At 39.3% G+C, this 25,278-nt stretch overlaps 1 protein-coding gene across 1 annotated transcript in view; it reads left to right on the top strand.

Annotated features, from left to right (window-relative positions):
• LOC141907855 (uncharacterized) overlaps positions 1-25,278 on the top strand; it is an 81,784-nt gene that overhangs the window by 29,954 nt on the left and 26,552 nt on the right. The window contains exons 35-57 of the mRNA XM_074797599.1: positions 8,289-8,494; positions 8,782-8,905; positions 10,015-10,143; positions 14,072-14,116; positions 14,570-14,877; positions 15,062-15,205; positions 16,160-16,619; positions 16,909-17,013; positions 17,194-17,307; positions 17,557-17,658; positions 18,133-18,426; positions 18,929-19,131; positions 19,524-19,681; positions 20,142-20,262; positions 20,539-20,652; positions 20,967-21,266; positions 21,600-21,770; positions 22,134-22,262; positions 22,815-22,975; positions 23,274-23,400; positions 23,801-24,009; positions 24,240-24,357; positions 24,615-24,775. Of these exons, the coding sequence (XP_074653700.1) occupies positions 8,289-8,494; positions 8,782-8,905; positions 10,015-10,143; positions 14,072-14,116; positions 14,570-14,877; positions 15,062-15,205; positions 16,160-16,619; positions 16,909-17,013; positions 17,194-17,307; positions 17,557-17,658; positions 18,133-18,426; positions 18,929-19,131; positions 19,524-19,681; positions 20,142-20,262; positions 20,539-20,652; positions 20,967-21,266; positions 21,600-21,770; positions 22,134-22,262; positions 22,815-22,975; positions 23,274-23,400; positions 23,801-24,009; positions 24,240-24,357; positions 24,615-24,775 (4,003 nt within the window). The remainder of the gene's footprint in view (positions 1-8,288; positions 8,495-8,781; positions 8,906-10,014; positions 10,144-14,071; positions 14,117-14,569; positions 14,878-15,061; positions 15,206-16,159; positions 16,620-16,908; positions 17,014-17,193; positions 17,308-17,556; positions 17,659-18,132; positions 18,427-18,928; positions 19,132-19,523; positions 19,682-20,141; positions 20,263-20,538; positions 20,653-20,966; positions 21,267-21,599; positions 21,771-22,133; positions 22,263-22,814; positions 22,976-23,273; positions 23,401-23,800; positions 24,010-24,239; positions 24,358-24,614; positions 24,776-25,278) is intronic.

Below are 25,278 nucleotides of genomic sequence, written 5' to 3'. Positions count from 1 at the left end.
AGTCTTTACACTAGCTAAACTTGGTTCATAATTCAGTAAGTCCCAACTCTACTGATTTAGGGATAGTTGACTCTACAACTACGAACTAGACAAACATTTCTGAATATCTGTTTTTAAAGATTTAACCCTTTCAGTGCTGACTCATTAACACCTTATAGTGCTGGAGATGATTTGAAAACTTTGAGAAATTCCACCCTAGTGTGTTGAATAACGGGAATACCACTATAGTGCGTCTACACTGCGGCGGAGTGTATCATTAGTTACTGATATTTCACTATGTCTGACAGGTGCTGCCATCTTTAATAGAGATAAGACTAATTACTAATAACATCAATACACTGCAGTGCGGTGTACTAGCAAAATTCATCACCGATCTATACACCTCACTGCGGTGTAGACGCACTGAAAGGGTTAAGGAGTTCTCAAAGAGTTTCGGGCATTTGCTCGAATTAAAGGAGTTTGATTTTCCATTTTGAAGGAGTTTTCAAGAAATCATTAGTTGTAGTAGGTGCAATAATGATTTGCGCAGTAAATGTAGGATTAGGCAGAAAAGGGTTAATCGTTCAACGCCTATCATACGTGCTATAGGCAGGTGGCGGTACCGTACCGTCGCTAGAGGGCGCCGATGGTATGATCTGTTCGGCGCCGTTGGTTACATAGAAATAGTTGTAAATCGGTTGTTGCGGTTTGTTAGCGGTGGAGCACGCCTGGTGACTGCAGTATCCGGCCTGAACGACGGCGACTATGAACTCGACGCCGGCGAGCACCAACCCGACGAAATAAACCACGCACGGCGAGGTCATACCAGTGAGGGGCGCGTGGTTGAGGAAACGTCTAAAACAATAAGACGCGATGAAATACAGGAAATTATACGTGAACAAACCGGCGGACGCCAAGCCGGAAAATACGCAGAATATCACGCACGTTACTAGTACCGAACGCTTGTAACCGCGGCGACCACCGACGCCTAGACTACCGGTAATTAGCATAACAACTCCGCCCACGATGGTTGAAACGGAGAAGTTCAACGGCGTAATCCAGTATAGTAACCACGTTAAACCGGCGCCGATAAAAAACAGCCCGTTAACGATCTGAAATGCGCCCAAAATTGCGTTCGCTTTCGAGAAGCGTTTCACTGCTCCATCTGCCTGTGAATCATAACTCGGTTGCCCGGCAACGTTCATTGTTGAGAATCCCGAATTGTTTGTTTGTCGTTGTTGTTGTTGTTGTTGTTGCAACGCGGCTAAAAGATGGAAACCGGGCGGGACTTCGCTTTGCGGTTCGTTCGGCATCGGGATTTGACTAATCGTCGGAGTCATCGTCGGAGTCGTCTGCTGCGGTGGTTGTCTTTGAAGGTCGAGGTCGTTCAGGTCATGTTCAGGAATTCTGGGTATACGCGGGTACAGACTGTGCTGGTCTGTTGTGTATAAATCACTGTCCATGTGTCATCACTGTTAAATATAACAACATTATCATAGAATTATTAATCATTATTGGAAATTTCACTTCATAGCTTCATTTCTTGAGAGGACTTAGATCTTTGGACCGGCCTGAAGAAGTGGGCTTAGATCTTTAGACGGGCCTGAAGAAGTGGGCTTAGATCTTTAGACGGGCCTGAAGAAGTGAGCTTAGATCTTTAGACCGGCCAGAAGAAGTGGGTTTAGATCTTTAGACCGGCCAGAAGAAGGGGGTTTAGATCTTTAGACCGGCCTGAAGAAATGTGCTTAGATCTGAAGAAATGGGCTTTGATCTTTAGACGGGCCTGAAGAAGTGGGCTTAGATCTTTAGACGGGCTTAGATCTTTAGACCGGCCTGAAGAAGTGGGCTTAGATCTTTAGACCGGCCTGAAGAAGTGAGCTTAGATCTTTAGACCGGCCAGAAGAAGTGGGCTTAGATCTTTAGACCGGCCAGAAGAAGTGGGCTTAGATCTTTAGACCGGCCTGAAGAAGTGGGCTTAGATCTTTAGCCCTCCCTGAAGAAGTGGGCTTAGATCTTTAGACCGCCCTGAAGAAGTGGGCTTAGATCTTTAGACCGGCCTGAAGAAGTGGGCTTAGATCTTTAGACCGGCCTGAAGAAGTGGGCTTAGATCTTTAGCCCTCCCTGAAGAAGTGGGCTTAGATCTTTAGACCGGCCTGAAGAAGTGGGCTTAGATCTTTAGCCCTCCCTGAAGAAGTGGGCTTAGATCTTTAGACCGGCCTGAAGAAGTGGGCTTAGATCTTTAGCCCTCCCTGAAGAAGTGGGCTTAGATCTTTAGACCGGCCTGAAGAAGTGGGCTTAGATCTTTAGCCCTCCCTGAAGAAGTGGGCTTAGATCTTTAGACCGGCCAGAAGAAGTGGGCTTAGATCTTTAGACCGGCCTGAAGAAGTGGGCTGTAAGATCCAGTGTTCTCCATATGCTGGAATGTTAAAGGTGCTGCATTCATTGTATGACATCATGACTGCCCAAGTAGCTAGCAAGGTTTGCGATTTCGAAAAATGTATGCTTTATTTTGGTATACTATTTGTCACATTAGCTCAATATATTCCATGTATCAGCATTGATACAATATTTAGTCAGATAAAGGCAGCAGATATTTTATACAGAGTGGCTGATTTTCAGAGGGGTGAATCTGAAAACGAGTTGGGTGGGTGCAACTCTGAAACACGTTGTGGAGATTGGCTATAAAACCAAGCGGTCATTTCAACAGGTTTCCCTACATAAGCTGTTAGATCAGCTATAGATCCATGAAAATAGACTGGCTGTAGATATCTATTTAGAATATCATTGGACTCTCAGCTGGCCTGTTATACCTGGCCTCTGGGTCAACATGAACTGGTCTGCTAGGGTGTCTGTGATTGGCTAACCCTAGGGTAACTGATTGGCTGTAATCTAACCCTAAGTCCTCGTCTCTGATTGGTCAGCCAGTTGGTGACATAAGTGGTATGCTAGGGTTTCTGTGATTGGCTAACCTTAGTTCCCAAGGTGACCTACTAGTCTGCTAGGGTTTCTGTGATTGGCTAACCCTAGTAGCTGGCCAGTGATTGGTCAGTGGTGGTCATGTGACCTCAGTGAGTGAGCAGTGATCAGGTGTCATACACTACTATATACTGCCAGTTGTAAACAGATAATTTAGGGCCCCATTCAAAATTCAGGCTTTTCATATGGGATTTATAAATTATATATGTATAATATAAGTGAAATTATACAGTTTAGAAATAGAATGAATGAATTATGGAATTTTTGATTGTTCAACATAAATCAAAGCAGATTAAATCAAAATTATGAGTTTTATCATACTTAGTGAAAATATATCCCTTTTGATATAAGAATCTCAAGTTTGACTGGTCATAGAACAAACATCGACTTAGGCTTGGTCTTATAATCTAACCATATGACCCATATATAGCCAATCTAACCAGTATGAGCCCAGAGCCTTGTTTCAAGTTAGGTCTCAGAATTTGTAGTTCATTTACTTTGTATTCGTTGACTTCATTTTTCCAATGAACGCAAAACATTGAAAAACGAGACAAAATCAGCTCAATTTTTACCTTTGGTTATTGCGTATAAATCCTGCTGTTCTGATGTTACAAATCCACAATTAGAATCCAGTTTATTTATCCAGAAGAGCGGAACAGATCAGTTTGATGCACAGTTGATAGATGTGATAAGCACGTATATTCCCAGGTTACTGGTGACCACACCCTGTTATTGCAGCTCCGTGTCTGCTGTATCTTTGTTGTGTATGTATCAAAGTTATTATTGATACGTGACATTTCGATTCAATTCTATAAATAACAACACGAGACTGAATTCTACCGCCCCTTACAGACTGCTGCATTCTCTCGTCACATCGCCGCCCCTAGCTCATTGCATAAAAACTAAATGTACTATTTAAACTAACTCAATTACTGAATTAAATTTGAAATAAACTATTAGGATCCAGGGTCCAGGGGCTGGTTCCTCAGTTGAGACTTAAGTCCAAAAATGGTCCTAACTTTTGAGACTAGTCTTGAATTGTTGGATTGGTTATAGAACTAAGATGGTCTTAAATTGGTCTTAAGTCTAAGCCATGACTGTGGAACAGGGCCCAGTTCTGCAGTTGTGAGTTAATGCTAACTCTGAGTTAAGAATAGTTCATTTTCGATGTTTTAACTCGGAGTCAAATCTTAAGTCACGACTGTGGAACTGGATCCAGTTGGTTTAGTGTTACTAATTGACATCTATGATAGTCACAAAGTGTACCAACGCCAGCCCTGGAATTTTTCGAACATCTCTTGTGGGATCCAGTTCTACACTTGGAAGTTAGTTTCCATTTTAATGAAATCACGATGAACACCTGTGGAACTGGGTCTAATACATAGAAAGATATTTTAAAAAGATGAATTTTTGGTTCTTCTTGTTAGTTTTTAACTCTTGTAAAGTTGAATTTGACTTGCAACTTAAGAACTGGACGACCCTCGGGTTTAGAGCCAAGTATACACTGAAAATTTGAAACAATCTTGAATAGTTGCTCTTCTTAAATAACGCGCAATAATTGGTAATTGATTATCATTATCATTATTTACCATTATTGATATCAGGCCGAATTGGATGAAACAAAAGAATAACTACTCAGATATAAGAAAAAAAAACATGAAACCGCTTAAGAAATTTAATAAAAGAAAATTGAAATGGGGCTTAATTTTCATTAAAGTTATTAGTTTTGTGTAGAAATGAAATAAATATAATTTGTTCATCTTTGAATGAAACAATCTAATATACTTTTAAGATAGAATGGATTAATCTATTAGAGAAGTATTAAATACCACTTTTAGAAGTTAGAATGAGAAAATTAAAAATGGAACAATTTTAAGTTAACTGCTCAGAAACATTAAAAAGAACGTAAACGTAAAATAATTTTCAAACAGTTTAGAATAAAAAATGTAAACTAAAAATTGAAATATCAAAAATAAAAAGTGGAACAGGTCTAACTAAACGAAACACTTTAAGCGTTTGAAATCAACCTTCAACTTTTAGAAACTTAGAATACGAAAATAGAAAAATTGGTTCATGTTTGAGTTTGAGCGTCCGAACGGGCGGCTGTGTTATTCAAACTGTTATTTACTATAAATATTTGATCGTGATCATTTTCCTGCGACGTCAAAATTAAAACGCAGACCGAGAGTTGCGCGGTGGCGACGAAAAACCCCACGAAAAACGTTACCACCGCCGTATAATAGAGGGCAGCACGTCGCGAATCGAACACGGTGATTTTATGATCGAGACAATCGAGCCGAGAGCACGCTGCCGGGATTTCTCGATAGGTGTCGCCGGCGTAGATTCCGATAAGATTTTGTAAAAATGCGGCGGCCGCGACGACGATGGATAAAACGGCGAAAATGGCGCAGCGGATCAGCGCGATGCGGTTGCCTCGGATACCGGATACGGCGGCCGTTGTTAAAACGGCGAAACCGGCGAATAAGAGACCCTTCTCGGCGTGGACGCTCGACGGGTTGGCGGCGAGCCAGAAACACGCGAGTAACAACGAGATAATCCCGGCGATCAGCTGAATCGAACTCGCGATCAACAACTTCTTTCGACTCGACTTAAACTTTGCGTCGTTCGGCGATTTCTTTTTTACATAAATTCCCGGCGGTGGTTTTCGTCGGCGTTCGTCGATTTCGATTAGAATGTCGGCCATTTCTAACGAGCTCTGCGAAGACGCCCGCTGTTCCCGGTCGGGTAGTTCGCTCAGATTGCGGAGTATACAAGCATCCTCCGTATTCAGTTTGTCCGTGCCTTCCTCCTCGACCTGGTTCAAATCCATGTCTGGAAAACGAAAATTCTTTTTTTTTTAATCAGAGATTGGTTCGGTTAGGAAAATTAGATTAATTAGTCTAAGATGGGTTACAATTTGATTAGTTCACAAAGATTAATTACCGTTTGATCAAATAACCCAAATTAGATGCCATCATTTCAATTGAAGGTGAATTAATTACAAGTGAATATTTTATCTAGCCTCAGTTCAAGTAGTTATTCCCAGATGATGTTCAAAAGTTCAATTTTTTTCGAATGTGCAAATTAGTTCAATTAACTTCGCTACTCTTAAGTAAGGTTTATTTAATTGGTTTAATTGAAACGTTTACCTGATTCATTCTCGAGCGGTATTTGTTTATTCCTATTCGACTGAGCGGTAACCGGCAAACGGAACGCTCCGGGACCGATGAAAATCATCGTCCCCCTTCACAACAATGCGTCCGTAACGATAGAACCCATTGCCTAGCAACACGAGAGAAAATTTCATATAAAATTCATCGCTTCTTCATTTGGATTCTCGATAAGTGAATTTATTCTTTGATTTTAGAAGATCGTATCTATTTTATCACCGATTGAATTCAGGTGACAAAAAAAAAAATAAATGATCATAAATGATGAATAGTAATTAATTATGATAATTAATAAGTCACTTTGATTTATCGTAATTTATCATTATTGAAAACAATAGATTATGATAGTGATAATCATTATATTGATCATGACAATAGATGTTGGTAATAATAATTATTTGATTTAGTTATTTGCTAGTAGCAGACCACGAATGTCCATTTAGAATATTTATCATTTTGATCTTGAAATAATGATAAGAAATGTTATAAGTTATTTTGTGATTTTATCTGATCTAGTCGGTGGAAATGAAGGGCTAATTCAGCTGTGTTGTGATTACAGGCTCGTCGGGTTAATTAGACTCATTACGTTTGTATTGACGAGACTAATTAGCCTAATTAATGTAACTACCAGATGATGGTGTGGTCTATCGATCCAGTTCGCCCTGTATCAATTTAGTGAAGTGATAATTTCTGTAATTTCTAAATAGCGCAGATTGCGTTGTTATCGGGATGTAGTTTGAAACAAACAGATTTAACAATGTAGAGTAAAAACTTAATCGACTTTTGTGCAACTGGATCTAGAAAAGAAATGTGAAATAGTTAAAAGACGAGGTTGAATCTGTTCAGCTCATTTATTTGAAAATCATTCAGTCAATCATCCAAATAATGAGAAAGGTTTTTCCCGTGATATCTAAATATACTTTGAATTGTTCCCCTTTCGGTCTATATGAGATAATGTAAGATATGTAATATACTTTGTCCATATCTAAAGATATTCAACATATTTCATTAATGCGTTGAAATGAATTATTCATAAATTTTTCCCTTGATATCTGAAGATATAAATGAATATATTAAAATCTGCGTTTACCCGATATTTGAAGAATCTGCCTGGTGGTATTTGAAGGTGTCTAGCGTATTGTCTTACCTGGTTTGATCTGTGTCGCGGTGCTGTGTGCTGTGGTTTAGTCAGACTGCACGTACACTCAACGCTCGCTCAATCATTACAATCCATTTACTGTCCATCAATCAATCAATAATCACTGAAACCATCTCTATCTAACGAACACCTGCTACACCGCGATTCACTACGATTCCTGATCGATTCGTCACACGATTCATATTGCACAATACGCAAAACCGATTTCACAGTCGAGGCTAAGATTTAGAAGCTAAATTGCGCGACCTGTTTTAACTCATTTTCAAGACCAGTCGCAGGCCATTTGTAAGACCAGTCTTACCTCATTTTTAGACCCAGTCTTACCTCATTTTAAGACCCAGTCTAAGCTCATTCTTTAGACCCAGTCATACCTCATTTTTAGACCCAGTCTAAGCTCATTTTTTTAGACCCAGTCTTACCTCATTTTAAGACCCAGTCTAAGCTCATTTTTTTAGACCCAGTCTTACCTCATTTTTACACTCAGTCTAAGCTCATTTTTTAGACCAGTCTTACCTCATTTTTAGACCCAGTCTAAGCTCATTTTTTTTACCAGTCTTAGTTTATTTTTAGACAAGTCTTACCTCATTTTTAGACCCAGTCTAAGCTCATTTTTTAGACCAGTCTTACGGTAACTCATTTTCGAGACCAGTCTAAGCCCATTTGTACCAGCCCAGTCTTACCTCATTTTTTACACCGGTCTTAGCTCATTGTTAGACTAGTCTAAGCTTGATACAATACAATGAATGAAGCTTGAAATGCTGTATACTATCGCTAATAATGTCTTTTAAAAAAACTTAAGCATATTTTATTACCGTAAAATTGTTCTTTGGTTAATAAAGCTACTTATGAAAAAAAAAACATTTTCTTGAAATTGAGACCAGGACAAAGGGCGTCATAATAAGATAAATGATTTTAATTGCAATCACATTCCTCTGACCAAAGAATTTCACGCGTTAAAATCAAAATCATTGATCTACCCTTCAATTCTGTCTTATTTCTAACAGCGGAAAAATCTTCAACGACCAACTCGAAGAAGGAGAAATCGATGCCGAAAATGCCGGACATCAAAATCGATAGTAAAGTGACCGGACAGTCGTGGACTTTAGACCACGTCACCGAAATCGTTTATCTAGTCACTCAAATACATCTCACCGAACACGTAGAGGGCGCTTTACAGGCTGTCGAGGACGGCAATAAGGATTCGATACAAGTACGTTAAATTGACTGATTCCATTAATTAGTTAATTGAATATTTAATTAACTTGAGCTGATTTGAATAGCGTTTAATTACTTAAATCAATTATCTAATTAAGTGTGGATAGTTTCACTATAGTTTCATTGGCTATTTCATTTTCGCAGTAAATGTGGGTTAAATCTTAAGGCTTAGAGTAATAAATATACCTTAATTAGTTAATCAATCATCTAATTATCGATAGTTCATTTGTCTATTCGGTTAATTGATTACGTAATTAGCTAATTAATCGTGCGTCATTTCAGACGATGATGAGTAAAATGAACGAGACTATTAACGCGACGGTGCTCATGTTGAAAGGACTCGATAGTTCCAGGGAAAGAAAAAAAGCAATCATCGATAAACAGCAGCGAAGATCGGCCAGCGATGGTAAGATACTATAATGTATAATATATCAAGCTCGAGCCGGGCACGTGCTAGCGTCGCGAAAATCTCGCGCCATTTTTTCATATATTTTTTTGTCATACCCAAAGTAGAAAAGGGCACATTTTTACAAGCCGAGGTAGATGATTTTTTAACAAAAAAATGCAAGATTTTGTCTTTATTGCCTGGAAACTTCTCAATGCAATTAATTTGCTAGAAAGCACTTTGCGTCGGGACTTGAATTGCTTGGAAATTGCTGCAAAAAGCAGATTTTTCAAATTTCAGAATGCCCTTTTTATAGGTTGAGCTTTTCAGCCGGACGGAGGTTGCCATTTAAAGTTCTTTATAAAGGTTGCTTCGAAATAATCCAAACGTAAAAAATATACTTAAACATGACCGTGGTCCTTTGTCATATATCTATTGCTGTTTTCTCTAAATTTCTTGTTAGTTTTTATCCGTTGCAGTTTATTGATCTTAAAATAGGGATTGTCCCTGTTATTTATTTGGCTGGTAAATTTTGTTTGATTTTTTGATTGAGTGTCCCTTACAGACCCACCACACCTGTCCGGAGCGAAACAGGGGGTTTGATTTTGAAATCGGAAATGGAAGTACGGGAGATGTGTGATCGGCGGTCGAGTTTACAAAAAATCGGAAATCGAAGTACAAATATAGTTGTTTGATCGGCGGTCGAGTTAACAGAATTTTTTTTTTTCTAAATCGAAGTACATAATTGGAAATTCGGTTCCGGTTCATCCAAACAATCTTCCATTCAGTCTGAACCGGCAAGCAACTGATTGGGATGAATTTTCTTGGCTGCCTAATTCGTTAGTGTCTCCAAAACGTACACTCGTTTGGATCTCCTAAACAGTTCCAATGATCCACTCTTATTTTGTTGTTATTTTACCAATTCTCCTAATGTCACCATTTATCTGAATAACACTCATATTTGAAAACATTCAAATTCAATAAATGTCTTGACACTTTTTATATCTTCATCAATATTTACCGGGATATATTCAATCAAGATTGAGTTCGATGATTGTTCTTTAGGGTATTTTTTTTTCTAGCGTTGAGAAAATTACGAAAACTTTTTTTCTGAAAACTTTTTTCCGCAGTCGCCTCGCAGAAGGGAAGTTTGAAAGAAAAGACGGATACGGTCTCGGAGCGGAGTAGAACCGGTCGAGGTGAACCGTCGATGCCCGGTTCTATATTAGATGAGGATGAACCTAAACCCGATGAATTAGGTTAGTACTAATCCTTCTTAATCCATTCCTTGAAATTTGATTACAGCTGGATTATCAAGATATCCTGTGCAAACTTTACTGAGTCCCTCTGTGGAGGAACTTGTGGCAAATATGGTTTTCTGATGATTTTTTTTCAATTTCGAATTTAACATTTTTCCAAAAATTTTTTACATGCAAATTACAAAGTTTCTCATTTCTTGCTGCTTCAAATGTTGGAAGATAAAATGAGTAACTTTCTGAGTGATTTCCAGTCAAATGTATCGCGTAGAGTTCCATAGAATAAAGAATATCCTTGATAGAAACCTAACATGGCGCCTGGCAGCTATGTTTGTTTAAAACAAATTTATATATCAGGTGTTTTAGGATGGAAAATGGAATCTATTTTGGCTCCATTCCACAGGTCGCCAATCAGTCGCCATAAAAACAGTCATGAAATAAACTACAGAATAATGTTTTATCATTCAATGAATTTTGTTTATTAATTCACACAAATTACACGATGTGGAATCAGTTTATCCGCTATGGAATCAATAATTTAACCACAGTGGAATCAGATATTCCCGGCCTGTTCATTGGCTTTACGCCACCATTCGTCGTAAGCCGTCTTCTTTCGACGGCTAAGAGCGAGTTCTTCAGCTGAATCATCAGCTGCAGCAGCAGTTTCAGCGTTCACCATCGACCACAAACTGATCACTAACAACATGATCGGAAGTAAACTTCTCAACATTTTCATCAGCATTGACGCTACAAATTAATACAATCTGTTTTATTATTGTTTAACCTTCGTGAAAGAAAAATCTTCATTCTATTTGTTGAATTAGTTTTTACAAGTTTACAGTGAAATTAGAATTATAACTTACCGATCATTTTAACAGTTGTTTCGGCGACAAATCACAGATTTATACGAGCAATTTACGAAGCTGAAATAGGAACGAATACATCGGTGATATTTGGACTGAATTTCAGCAGTCATAAAAATATTTAATTCATCTATAATTAATCATAGAACCTACATCTGATGCTAGTTAAACTTAACAGAATTGAATTCAGAAAATATCTTCAATTTTTTGACAATTTGAAAATGTTAGAATTATTTCTTGTAAATTTCATTAAACAAACATCTGTTTCAGATAAAGTTAACAAATTCAAAAACATCAAATTTCTAAAATTAAAATCAAGTTTTAACAAATAGAAAATCGTCAAATTACTTCTTGTACAATTCGTCCGTTGCAATAACTACACAATATGAGATCAATGTTGATGACTCTACGATTGATGAACTTACCTTCGAATACAAACGATTCCAAGTTGATGAAATGTTGATGAAACTGATTGGTTTATATTGACTATGTCCGCACCACCTGCCTCTCATCTCACACTGGGTGAAATTATCAAAGCAGAAATTTACAATCGATCCTTTTTTTGTGGAATCAGGAATTGAAAAAAATCCACGCGGGAAACGGAGAATGCGTGCAAAAAATCAACCGAACCATGAATTCAATAATAGATACATCCAAACTGTTACCGCAGCAGTTTTACTGAGTCCTGTTGTGATAGAACAAAAGAGATGCGTGCAAAAAACTAAACCAACCGTACATCAAAAACATATGCCACAATTGTTCACTATTTTCATGGGCTTTGATTTCATTCATAATTGATTGATCAGAAATTTATTCAGGAAAAACATATTTTCAATAAATTCCATAGTGGAGGATTTTTGCCATCAAAACCATAAAACTTTCAGCAAACTTTTTGGGCAAAAAACATGTAAAAAATAGGTGTAAACCGTGCTCAAGTCAGATCTTTTGACGTGAGAGTGATATCTGAGTTGGATGGTACAGTAGACTCCGCTCAAGAGTCTGATCTTTTGACTTGAGAGGGATATCTGAGTTGGATGGTACAGTAGACTCCGCTCAAGTCAGATCCTTTGACTTGAGAGTGATATCTGAGTTGGATGGTACAGTAGACTCCGCTCAAGTCAGATCCTTTGACTTGAGAGTGATATCTGAGTTGGATGGTACAGTAGATTCCGCTCAAGTCAGATCTTTTGACTTGAGAGTGATATCTGAGTTGGATGGTACAGTAGACTCCGCTCAAGTCTGATCTTTTGACTTGAGAGTGATATCTGAGTTGGATGATACAGTAGACTCCGCTCAAGTCGGATCTGCTAACTTGAGAGTGATATCTGAGTTGGATGATACAGTAGACTCCACTCAAGTCAGATCTATTGACTTGAGAGTGATATCTGAGTTGGATGATACAGTAGACTCCGCTCAAGTCGGATCTGCTAACTTGAGAGTGATATCTGAGTTGGATGGTACAGTAGACTCCGCTCAAGTCTGATCTTTTGACTTGAGAGTGATATCTGAGTTGGATGATACAGTAGACTCCGCTCAAGTCGGATCTGCTAACTTGAGAGTGATATCTGAGTTGGATGATACAGTAGACTCCACTCAAGTCGGATATTTTGAATTGAGAGTGATATCTGAGTTGGATGATACAGTAGACTCCGCTCAAGTCGGATATTTTGAATTGAGAGTGATATCTGAGTTGGATGATACAGTAGACTCCGCTCAAGTCGGATATTTTGAATTGAGAGTGATATCTGAGTTGGATGGTACAGTAGACTCCGCTCAAGTCGGATCTTTTGACTTGAGAGTGATATCTGAGTTGGATGATACAGTAGACTCCGCTCAAGTCGGATATTTTGACTTGAGAGTGATATCTGAGTTGGATGATACAGTAGACTCCGCTCAAGTCGGATATTTTGAATTGAGAGTGATATCTGAGTTGGATGATACAGTAGACTCCGCTCAAATATTAACAAATCTATCAACCAATATACTAACTATGAACAATTATTATACAATTCAATTAAAGCAATATGAAATATGTATTTTTCTAATGCAGAGCTTTCAATATCTCTGAAACCGAGCCCTAACGCTATGGTTACATTTAGGATGGGTAAGAATTTCAATGTTTTGGTGGTCGGTCTTCAAATTCCATTCTTGTAGAAGCAGATTGTTTTTTTTTTTCTGTGTGTGTTTGTGTGTGGGTTATGATAACATCGTTTCATTTTGAACCCTGTTTCGTATTATCAAGTTAGAATCGAACTCATGATTTTACTGTTATTGAAAATGAACTAATTCAAACTAAAGACATATTCTAACTTGAAAATACGGAATGCGGCCGTTGAAGTCTAGAGTGGATTTAAACTGTTTGCACTTGTGTGGAAAAGGGAGATGCACTTAATGTTAAATCCATATTTTGGGGACGCGCATATGACAAAGACCCAGTTACACAGTTCATTGGCTAAGTGCACGGTCAGGGCTTACATTTAAGACCAGTCTAAGACCAACACACTTCTATAGCCAGTCCGACAACTTAAGACTATTCTTAAGATTTAAGATGACTGAAGGTCTAAGACCACTTTTGGTCTTTAGTCACGGCTGTGCAACTGGATCCACGGTTAAAACATCAGAAGTTAGCTGACCTAAACTTTAAAAACTGTAGAACTGGATCCTGGTCATTATCAGGAATAACCGACTGTGGCCTGCTAATCTAGTTCGTTATGCCAAAAATTCTGTTGCAGGGTGGTGTCACTTACCCAATTCAGGGAGAAAACAGGAAATTCCTTCTCTAATGTCAGGGAATATTCATGGAATTCTGTACAAAATAAGGGGGATTTATTGAGAGTATTAGATTGCGCATAAAATCAAACAGTTTCCATCTACGGTATGTCTTAAGTATTTGACTGTGTTAATTGATTGGATTCTTAGCAGATCAAATCAGGGGAACAACGTGCATGTCAGGGAATAGTCAGGGGAAAAGCAAATCAAATAACAGTGACGCACCCTGTCTCGAAATTCATACTTTAGATTAAGAACTTGATTCAAAGGCTTTGATCTAATATTTTATACTATTTTAGACCAAGAAACCGCCAGGTCACAAGTGAACAATCCCGAACAGGAAAGTAAGAAAACCTTTTACAAAATTTTCTTTCTCGAAATAAAAGTGAAACTAAAGTGAAATTGGAGTCATTTTGAATATTAAGGATTTCACTCCGGTTATTTTCCCATCAAGATGCAATATCTTTTTACACCCAGCTGCAATTGCTAGAAGATTGATTAAAGATAACCGGTGGATAAATACTATAGTAACAATGAACTCTTAATTGTCGCTTGGGGCCAGGAGCTGCTGATAAAAGCAGAAAACCCATTATAGCTCTTTTGCTAGACAGAAAACCCATGAGCTGCTGATAAAAGCAGAAAACCCATTATAGCTCTTTTGCTAGACAAAAAACCCATTATCGCTGCTTTGCAGCTATATTGATTGTTATTATTATTAATATCATCATTCAGGATGCGGCTAGACAGAAAACCCATTATCGCTGCTTTGCAGCTATATTTGTTGTTGTTTTTTAAAGGTCTCCGAGAGCCATCGACGTCTGAAGCGCCACCTGTCGATACGATGAACCTGGACGTGCCGCTGTTTAAAAAAGAGGACGAAGTCGTTGAAGCGGAAACAGACGACCCGGTCGATTATAAACTTGTTTTATTCCCGAGTCAAATTCAGAAGATTTCGAGCGTCGTAGCGATTTTAGCTCATAAACGCGACCTGGTCGAACGTCTGCTCGCCGTGTTAGACGCAGGCGGAACTCTACGCGATACGTTCGAATGGAAATCACAGCTGAGATACTCGTTTAAATCGGACGATCGCGACGTCAAAATACAGGTTAGTACGACTGCGGCACTAATTAATGTTGATCTCAGCGCTGAAGAGTTAATAAGCGAAACCAACTGTTGATGATTTAACAATTCACTCCGACAGTTTCAAAGTTTTAACAAAGCAAAATAACGAAAAAATATCTGAAATAAAATCTTTCATTTTCATCATTTTTTTTCCAAATTATTTTCAGTGTATGGATGTGGAATATGATTACGGTTTTGAATATTTGGGCAGTAGTTCACGTGAAGTCGTCACTCATCTCACCGAACAGACGTTCCTCAGTCTTATACAGGCCTCTTCTTCCCATTACGGTGGCCTTGTTACCGGACCAGCGGTAAGTTCAAAGTCTTTTTCAATAACTATTCGGGTATTGTCTAAAATTTAGATGAGTTTCCTTGTTGATTGTCAATGGGCTTCTTGGAGTGCTCCAGCAGCAATCAAGAATTCCACTCCTGGCGAGTAAGGATCTACCAGGACCCAGTTCCGCAGTTGTGAGTTAAGATTTGACTCTTTACCTTTTTGAAAATGAACTAATTTTTAACTCAGAGTTAACTCTATCTCACAACTGTGGAACTGGATGCTGAGTTCAGAGTAAAACTCTAACTCACAACTGTTTAACTAGATGCTGAGTTCAGAGTTAAACTCTAGCTCCCAACTGTGGAACTGGTTCCTGAGTTCAGAGTTAAACTTTAACTCACAACTGTTTAACTAGATGCTGAGTTCAGAGTTAAACTCTAGCTCACAACTGTGGAACTGGGTCCTGAGTTCACAGTTAACTCTTAACTCACAACTGTGGAACTGAATCCTGAGTTCAAAGTTAACTCAAACTCACAAGACTGTGGAACTGGATCCTGAGTTCAGAGTTAAACTCTAGCTCACAACTGTGGAACCAGATCCTGAGTTCACAGTAAACTCTAACTCACAACTGTGGAACTGGATCCTGAGTTCAGAGTTAACTTTAACTACTTACTGTAAAACTGGATCCAGGAGCCGTAGTAACTGATTTCAGTAAAACCGACCGTTACTCCCAACGCCATCTTGTGGTAGCATAGCGCGAGAAGCCTGTTGGATGAATGTCTGAAGTTATGAATAAAACCGATGTGTGTTTTAGAGTAATTATAAAGGGACGTACTCCTTATACAGTTTTACGATCACGCGTCGAAGTACCGATGCGGGCGTTTGGGGAATTTTTTCACGATGTCTTTGCCCATGAAGGCAACATTTCTAGTTATCATCTGTATTCATGTTGTAATATGAGTTGTATATGTTTTTTCTCTCTGTGTTTCAGGGATGTGATAAACAGTGTCTGGTCAGTGAACTAGCCCGATCTCTTGGTAAACCGATCTACACGTTCAACAGTCACCGTAACGTCGATACATTCTCGTTACAAGACGTATTCCGCGGCCTCGCCGCCACCGGATGTTGGGTCTGTTTCAACGGCGTCGACAAGATGGCCGCTCCGGTCGTGAGCGCGTTCGCTCAGTTGATGTCGTCGGTTTTAGGAGCGTTACGCGCGGCGAAATCGACGGCGACGTTGCTCTCGGAGGAGACGTCCGTCGTCGCGGGTGGCGCGGTATTCGCGGTGATCGATAACGGCGTGGAGGCGCGTGTGATCGATCCCGATCGTCTGCTGTCGTTTAATTCGGTGATCTCCGCGCTGCCGCAGACTTTACTCGGTCAGTTCCGAACTGTAGCCGTCGTTAAACCGGATTTAAGACTTCTAGTAGAGGTTTTACTGCTTAGTCAAGGTTTGTATGAAATCAGCAACCACCTCGCCTGACCTCACTTGATGTAGGCTGACCTCACCAGACCTCACCCCCAGGCTTTCATATTTTTGGCCGTTATTTTCAAAATACCTTTAATTTAACTCTCGCTGGACAAGTTTTAAAGTCTAAATTATTTACATATTTATTAACTATTTTCTATTGTAGTACATTATGTTAATTAATATCAGCCCAGCAGTGCCCTCGATCTACCCATGTCCACCTGTTAATATTTAACTACCAGAAACTTCAATGAAATATGTCTCAATTTCAGGTTTCCTGCAAGCATTTGAACTAGCTCAAAAACTCGTCACACTTTACGATTTGTGTCGACAGCTTCTCGGTACAAATATACCGATCTCGAAGAACATCAGACTAGGTAAATTCCAAAACAACAATCACCTTCATTTCAAACTTACAATTACCAGTTCTTTCGGTTAATTGTTGAATTCTAACTCAAAACTGTGAAACTGGATCCAATTTCACAGTACCTGAGTTTGTGACTATTTCAAATCTATTTTCCTCGCGATTTGATTTTTCCTGAATTCTAAATTTGCAGGATGTGATGCTAACGACGGGTCTCACGGTTGGAGTCCGCGAACACTTAAGTACGTCTGCGCCGAGGCTGGAGCCATCCTCGATCAGCTCGCCAATAAATCGAACTCTAGCCCGGGTAAGTTGAATTCCATCGTCGAGAACATTCACAAGGACCCAGAGTAACAAGATTATCGAGAGAACTCAGGACCCAAGTTCTACAGCTGTCAATTTCAGTTATTCTAAATCTGAACTTGTGATAAATTTTTCATTCAAAAAAATTCTGAGTTCAACATTTTTTTCAAATTTCAAATTAAACGGTAATTCGAATTTGAATTTCAATGGTTATTCGAATTTCAAATTAAACGATTATTCCCGCTTTGCGTAGTAACCACCGAACAGTGCGATCTCGAGGAAACAATCCCCGAGGAAACCGAAGGTAATGCTGAGATTGATGAAGAAAAACATGAACAAGAAACGCAAGAAAAAGGTAAGAAAATTCATCGACAATTTTCGACACAAAAAACAAGGCAATTTGGACTGGGGTTGAAGTTACTAAACAATAGGTTAAAGATAACAGTTGGAGGAATGCCATGGTATCGATGGACTTTAAATTGTCGCTATGTCAACCAGTTAACTTCGACCAACTTTTGAGCAACCGATTCCTGATTGTCAGAGGCATAGCCACATTTCAAGTCTTAAACTAGGAGTGTTTGAAAATCTCCTTCTGCGGGTACCTTTCTGTTAAGTGGGTGGCTCCATGAATGTCCGATGGGATACCTTTCTTTAGTGGGTGGGTGGTTCCATGATTATCTGAAGTGATTGATACCTTTTCGTTAGTGGGAGGCTCCATGAATATATGAAGGGATACCTTTTTCTAGTGGATGGCTCCTCAAATATCCAAATCACACAGTTTAAAGGGTGTTTTCACGTGGACTACTCCGATACTGTTTCTATTTTTAAGACGAGGAAATCGCTGAATCGGTAATGAATGAAAGCGAGGCTCTAGTGACAGCGTTGCGTAACGCGTTTTTCCCGCGTCTGCTCGCGGTGCGAGAGTGCAGCGTATTCGCCACGTTACTGAAAGATTTCTGGCCTGATGTCGACATCCCGATGACCGTCCCCGGAGCAGACGACGATGAGCAGACGACCAGCGATGAGGTTGTCGCCGTCATGGATACCGGATTGAAATCTCGTCCGAGTACGCAGCAGGCGGATCGGAGATCAAAACTTAAAAGTCGCGATCAGTCGTTCAGAGGTATGATATACATATATGGGGCTGGATTGAGGACTCTTATAAGGCAGCAGGACAAAATACACAATAAGAAAAAGAAGCTAAGACTTGCACAGTTCTGGCTGGATCCAGTTCTACAGTTCTGGATCCAGTTCTACACTTTTGGACTCAGTTCTACAGTTCTGGATCCAGTTCTACAGTTCTGGATCCAGTTCTACACTTTTGGACTCAGTTCTACAGTTCTGGATCCAGTTCTACAGTTCTGGGCTACAGTTCCACAGTTCTGGATCCATTTCTACACTTTTGGACTCAGTTCTACAGTTCTGGATCCAGTTCTACAGTTCTGGATCCAGTTCTACAGTTTTGCATCTGGAGTTAAAAACAAGTTCATTTTTTCATCTTAAGAATCTTAAGAAACCCTGAGCCCACGCAGCAAACAGACTGATTTCTATTCATGTAAGACCCTTAACTGTCTGTACCCTCGCAACAGAACCCAACAGGACGATAGTTTGATTTCTATTTTTAGAATCATTGAACCTAACGACCCCGGTGATATCGGTGACCCCAGACGTACCGCAGTACAGCGCGTATACCGACGCCCAGAAACAGGAATTAAACTCGATCGAAGACGCGATCGCTGTCGCTGTCAACGAGTTGAATCTGATGCCGGGCGTCGCGTTTCAAGGTCGCGTCGCTCAACTCGCACAACTCAATACAGCTCATCAAACGGTTTGTTAACAGTTAACTCACATTCAAGTCAAACTCTTATAACCTGAATCACGCGAAATAACGAAATTATTTCCAATTTCCTCTGGTCTTATTGAATTTTCCAATCCTTAGTGCAAGTTTGCTTTACTGTAATCCAAATTTGGATGTTATGTAAATCATTGCTTAGGAAATTGCCTCTTGACTCTCATGGGGCATGCTCAGATGCGAGAAAACCATCATTGCTCCAAATTTATGGCCTTGCCCTAACTTTGACCTGGAGCAAACTAATTATTGCTCCAAAACTTGAGCAAACTATTATTGCAAGAAAACTGTGGCCCAGCTTTCGCAGTTTATATCCCTGTGGATATTATTTTTTCTGGAATTGTACAATGAATGGTTTGTTTGTTGATCAGATATTGGTGGTAGGACCGCCCGGCTGCGGTAAGAGTGAAGTGATTAAAACGTTCGCGCTCGCCGAGAAAGAATGCGGTAAAAACGTCAGCGTTCAAAGCGTTTTCACGAAAGCGGTCGAATCGGAAGATCTGTTTGGATACATGGATCCGGATACCAAGTAAGTCTACGCTACCTGCCTCTCATCTCACAATATGAAATTATTAGAATTTCACAATCCTTTTACTGATTCCTGCTATGGAGGAACACTTGGGTTGTGTACCCAAACATATGCCACACTTGTTCATTGTTTTCACACGCTTTGATTTCGTTTGATAATAAATCAGGGCCCAGTTTTATAGACTTGAATCAACATTAGCCCAGGGGCTAAATAAATTGATAATGAATTCAGTTAGCCACCCCCCGGGTTAAAGTTAATACCGGTCTATCAAACTATCAAACCGGCCCAGGAATTTTTTTTAGAGAAATTTATTTTTCAAAAATAATGTTACTAACGTATGGATTTTTGGTTGTAAAATTCATGAAACTTTTGGTATCTTATGATATCATTTCTAATTCTGCTTTTTAAATGCTAACTCACAGAGATTTGCTGATTTGAAGTGTGTGTTGTCTTTTCGCAGGGACTGGAAGGACGGTGTTTTGCCGTCGTTGTTGAGAAAAGCGTGCTGTCCATCCATCGCTAGTCACAAATATGAATACCAAACTAAACAAGTGATGAAAATAATCGAACTCGACGGACAGGTGAGTTTATAAAACATGTACATGTGAGTTATAATAAAACATGTACATGGGAGATGTTAAAACATGTACATGGGAGATGTTAAAACATGTACATGTGAGTTAATGGAATATTTACATGTGCCTTAATTAAACATGTACATGTGAGTTGATGAAACATTTACATGTGAGTTGTTAAAACATGTTAGCCCTTAGTTCATGTTAGTGGTCTCTTACTCTTGCTGGCTATGTGTACATGAGTTTGTGTTTGTAATGAATTATATGTGATTATATTTACAGGCCGACCCGTATCAGATGGAATTATTGGAATCAGTTCTTACATCGACCGGGGCGATCGTCTTTCCCAACAGCGAACGTCTGAATTGTAGCGATACTTTACGATTTCTTTGGGAGGTATGAATGGACTCGATCTGTTAGAAATTCACACAAATCTCTCGAATTTTATTTTACACTAGCTACTCTTTCTATAGCAATTACCTTTATCAACCAGTCACCATTAACATGTAGTATGAAGGTATCAGTTTTGTATTTTGAGTTGGAAAAATTGAAATTTGCTTATACTTGGAAATGCCTGGAAAATTTTGAATCTGTGTAACTGTGGGTTCGGGAGCTTGAGAATGCAGTTCAAAGTTCATTGAAATCAACTGAGAGCATTGTTGTGCTATCTGGTGTGTGCTGCAAGTACCATTGTTGTATTCTAATTCTAGTTGGACACACTGGCCGATATGAGTCCATCTTTACTGGCGAATGTAGGCGTGTTGATGATGGATAAAGAAGATGTCGGATGGCGTTTGATTCTGGCTCAGTGGTTGGAGACGCGCGCCGCGCTACAGCAGGAATTACTACGTCGTCTCTGCGACATCTACGTGGAACGCGCGCTTGAATACCTGCGTTTATCGACTCGTCCGCCGCTGCTAGGTGGCGCTCCGTCCGATATGGTGCAGTTCACGCGTACGATCGAGCAAAGCGACGAGAATCTGATCGGCACTTTTACGACTTTATTTGAGGTTCGTAGATTTTTTATTTACGTCAAAACCATTGATGAAACATTCTGAGTTTGTGGCGTAAAGATGATATAAAATCCATGCACACTAAAAATTGAAAGTGTCAGAAATGTTTCCTTGAGGTAGTGTAAATTATTAAACATTTCAATTGTTTCTAGTAATAATTTGAGTAATAAGGTTGAGATCCCACTAGATCGGATATTATATTTTTCAATTTCACATCGATGAAGTTTTAACCGATTTCATTGTTGATTTCGATGGATATTTACTTCCTGAACGTCGCAAAATTTGAATTTGAATAATATATCCCTGACTTGGAATTCATTGATTTTGCAGACATTAGTCGGCCCGTACACGGAATTGTCTGATCGCGATTTTGAAGGATATTTCATCATGGCCGCTGTCTGGACGTTTGGCTCGACTCTCGACCAAAAATCACGAGAAATCTTCAGCAACTGGTGGAAAATCGAATTCGGTGAACATCACGATTATCCACAAGAGGGCACTGTAAGTACTTGCTTGAATATTTTTTCGAATATCAAATTTAACAGTTTTTCGAGGAATTTTTGAATTTTCAAATCTGACAGTTTTTCAATGAATTTTTGGTTTTCGAAGTTCTTTGGTGAATTTTTCGATTTTCAAATTAAACAGTTTTTTTTATTGAATTTTTCAAATTTCTAAATTTAACCGTTTTCTGATGTATATTTCAGTTTCAGATTAAAAATTTTTCACCAAATCTTTTTAACGTTCAAATAACAAAGTTTCATTTCTCTTCTACTTGCTTGGAAACTTGCGAAGAATTATTTCATTGTTTTCCTGATGAAATTACATATATTTTTTATGAAAATATATTTTTCAATTAATTTTTAGTTGTTTGACTATATGGTTGATTCGGATACTCATGATTTGGTTCCGTGGTCGGATTGTTTGCCAACGTATTCAGCTACAGCTCACGCAGGAATTCCACCCGACGCGTATGTGCATATTCCTGAATTTGAGGTAACTACTGATAACCCGACCTTCACCCTTACATTGTCCAATCCCTGGGAACAAGATCCAGTTCCGCGGTTGTTAGGTTAGGTTTGAAATTAGTTTAAGTTCCAATGTTTTAACCTTACAGTCAAATTTAAACTTACAACCATAGAACTGGGTCCAGAACTGTGGAACTGGATACAGATCTGTGGAACTGCGTCCAGAACTGTGGAACTGGATTCAGAACTGTGGAACTGGATCCTGAACTGTGGAACTGGATCCTGAACTGTGGAACTGGATCCTGAACTGTGGAACTGGATCCTGAACTGTGGAACTGGATCCTGAACTGTGGAACTGGATCCTGAACTGTGGAACAGGATACAGAACTGTGGAACTGGGTCCAGAACAGTGGAACTGGATCTAGAACTGTGGCACTGCGTCCATAACTGTAGAACTGGGTCCAGCCTCTCATGGAATCTCACAAATAAACTGCCTGAATGAATAAACTTTGAAATATCATCAATTGTTTGGTATTAGTCGCAGATCGGAAAATGATGTATGTTTTATGTTGTGTTTTAGATGTTGGGTTATCTGTTGGGATTGTTATCCGACTACGGTAAACCGGTGATGTTGATCGGAGAAAGAGGCTGCGGCAAGTCATCGATCGTCAACGAACGAATACGAACCGTCTGCTCCGGCGAGGTGGCAGAGGTGTTAGCTTTAACCGTCAACACTAACAGGTATTTATCGCAACCGTGGTGCTGAATTGATAGGGGGCGAGGGGGAGATAAGTATACCATCCAACCGCAAGTTGTCTTACAGGACAGAAAATGTCCAAGCAAACAGGACAAAAATACAAAAAATGTCCAAGCAAACTGGACAAAAACATCCACACAAAAATGATAAAAAATGTCAATGCAGGACAAAAGTTGTTCATGCGAATGGGACAAAAAATGTCTGCGCAAACAATAAAAAGTCCAAATGCAAACAGGATAAAAATTCTATAATTGAATTTGATGAATGTTTTTGTATTTGAAGGTTTTTGACGTGTAGATTATTGTACGATCGACTGGATGAACGTTTAGAGTGGAAACACGGCCGAACGTTCATCCCTAAAGGCAACAAACGACTCATGTGCGTCATAGATGACCTTAACCTCGCTAAGGTAACAACAGCAGACGAATTCATCAAATTGCTCATCTGGAAATATAGATTGAGTAGATACAATCAAAATGAATCCCTCGCTTAGATGAGGAAAGCACATGCAAATAAGAAAATGAGATGTAGATTCTAAGTGCACAAATCAAGCAAATAAGTTCTAATTTCTAAGATAAATCAAAGAGAACTTGTAGAATACTTGTAAAATTTCTAGTGCATAAGTTATGCAAATGAGAAATGTAGATGTAAATTCGTTGTGCATAAATTATTCAAATTAGAACTAAAGATATATACATTTACATGTTTATGCACATATACACGTTTATACACATGTACATGTTTATATACATGTACATGTTTGGTCACATGTACATGTTTATACTCATGCACACGTATTGATATTGCAGACGGATCGTTATGGCGATCAGACGGCTGTTGAAATGGTTCGACAACATATCGACGATGGTGGTTTCTACGACCCTCAAACAAACGTCTGGCGTTACATCAAAAACGTCTGCTATGTTACCACCATCAATCCGACCTTGGCCCAAGGTCGTTCGAAGCTCAGCGCCCGTCTGCTACGACACTTTGCAATTCTTGGCTGTCCATATCCAAGGTAACGGAACCGGACGTAATTTCATGTTTGCGCTTAAAATGAATATTTTTCCATGGAATTTGTTTCCCATTCAAACGGTTGTTCTCGGCAGTTAATTCAAATTTTGAATTAAACTAGGCCCTGTTCGAGGAACATTTAACAAATTTTAGTCATCAATCACTAAAAACTGATTGAATGAAGAGGTTTCTCTTTAGAATATTTCGATGGTTTGATTTCGTTGTTGTTTTCAGGAACGACGATCTGCAGACGATTTTCGGAACTTTGTTGAATCTACACTTCGTTGCGCAGGATGTTGTAACGGCTGGTTCTACCGGCACCTCGACCGGGTTACACGTTCCTGACGAGAAGGTACTCGCAGATATCTTAAATCTCATATCTCATATCTTAGATAATGAAATCTGATATCTGATGAATTGTAACAATTTCCAGACTCTTCCCATGCTTGCAATATGTCTAAAATCTCAAATCTGGCAATTGCGCCACCTAGTGATCCCTTTTAAGTCCTCCATTACGCTTCGCACAGCGCCGTTTAGGATCCTTGATTGCCACAGTAGGAGTAGCTGAAATGTTTCGTCTGATTGTTTACTGATTCTACGTTATTTCAGACGCGTTTGAGTCAACTGGCGACGGAGAACCTGAAAACGACATTATCGCTGCTGATTCAAACTACAATAGAATTACAACATAGACTGCGTACGATGTATTTACCGATAGCGCAACGCGTACATTATATATTCAATATGAGACACCTCGGACTTATATTCAGGTAAATAATGATCATCTGTTCATTTTCTGGCAGCAATTCATACAGTATGTATAAACTTAATATTTAGCTGGTTGAAGATAACCCGCAGCCAGTTCCACTGTTCTGAGTTAAGATTTGACTTCAGAGTTAACTCATCGAAAATGAACTAACTTAAAATCAGAGTTAGCTCTAACTCACAACTGTGGAACTGGATCCAGAGTTCAGAGTTAACTCTAACTCACAACTGTGGAACTGGGTCCAGAGTTCAGAGTTAACTCTAACTCACAACTGTGGAACTGGGTCCAGTGGATGGATACCGTGAACTTCTGATTATTGTCAACTATCCTCTGGTTTACTCCGACCAACTTGTGAGCAACTGCAGCCCCATGTAAACCACCAGATGGCGCCCCAGGACACTGTTCCACAGTCATCAAGTTGGAGTTAACTCAGAAACTCTTAAATTCAGTCAAATCTTAACTTAAAACTATGGAAGTGGGTTCAGGCGTTCTGAAAGCTCATTTGCG

This window comes from Tubulanus polymorphus, chromosome 6, assembly GCF_964204645.1.
Source record: "Tubulanus polymorphus chromosome 6, tnTubPoly1.2, whole genome shotgun sequence".
NCBI lineage: Eukaryota > Metazoa > Nemertea > Palaeonemertea > Tubulaniformes > Tubulanidae > Tubulanus > Tubulanus polymorphus.
Note: the sequence above shows the minus strand (reverse complement) of the source record. Positions and strands in the feature narration are given on the sequence as shown.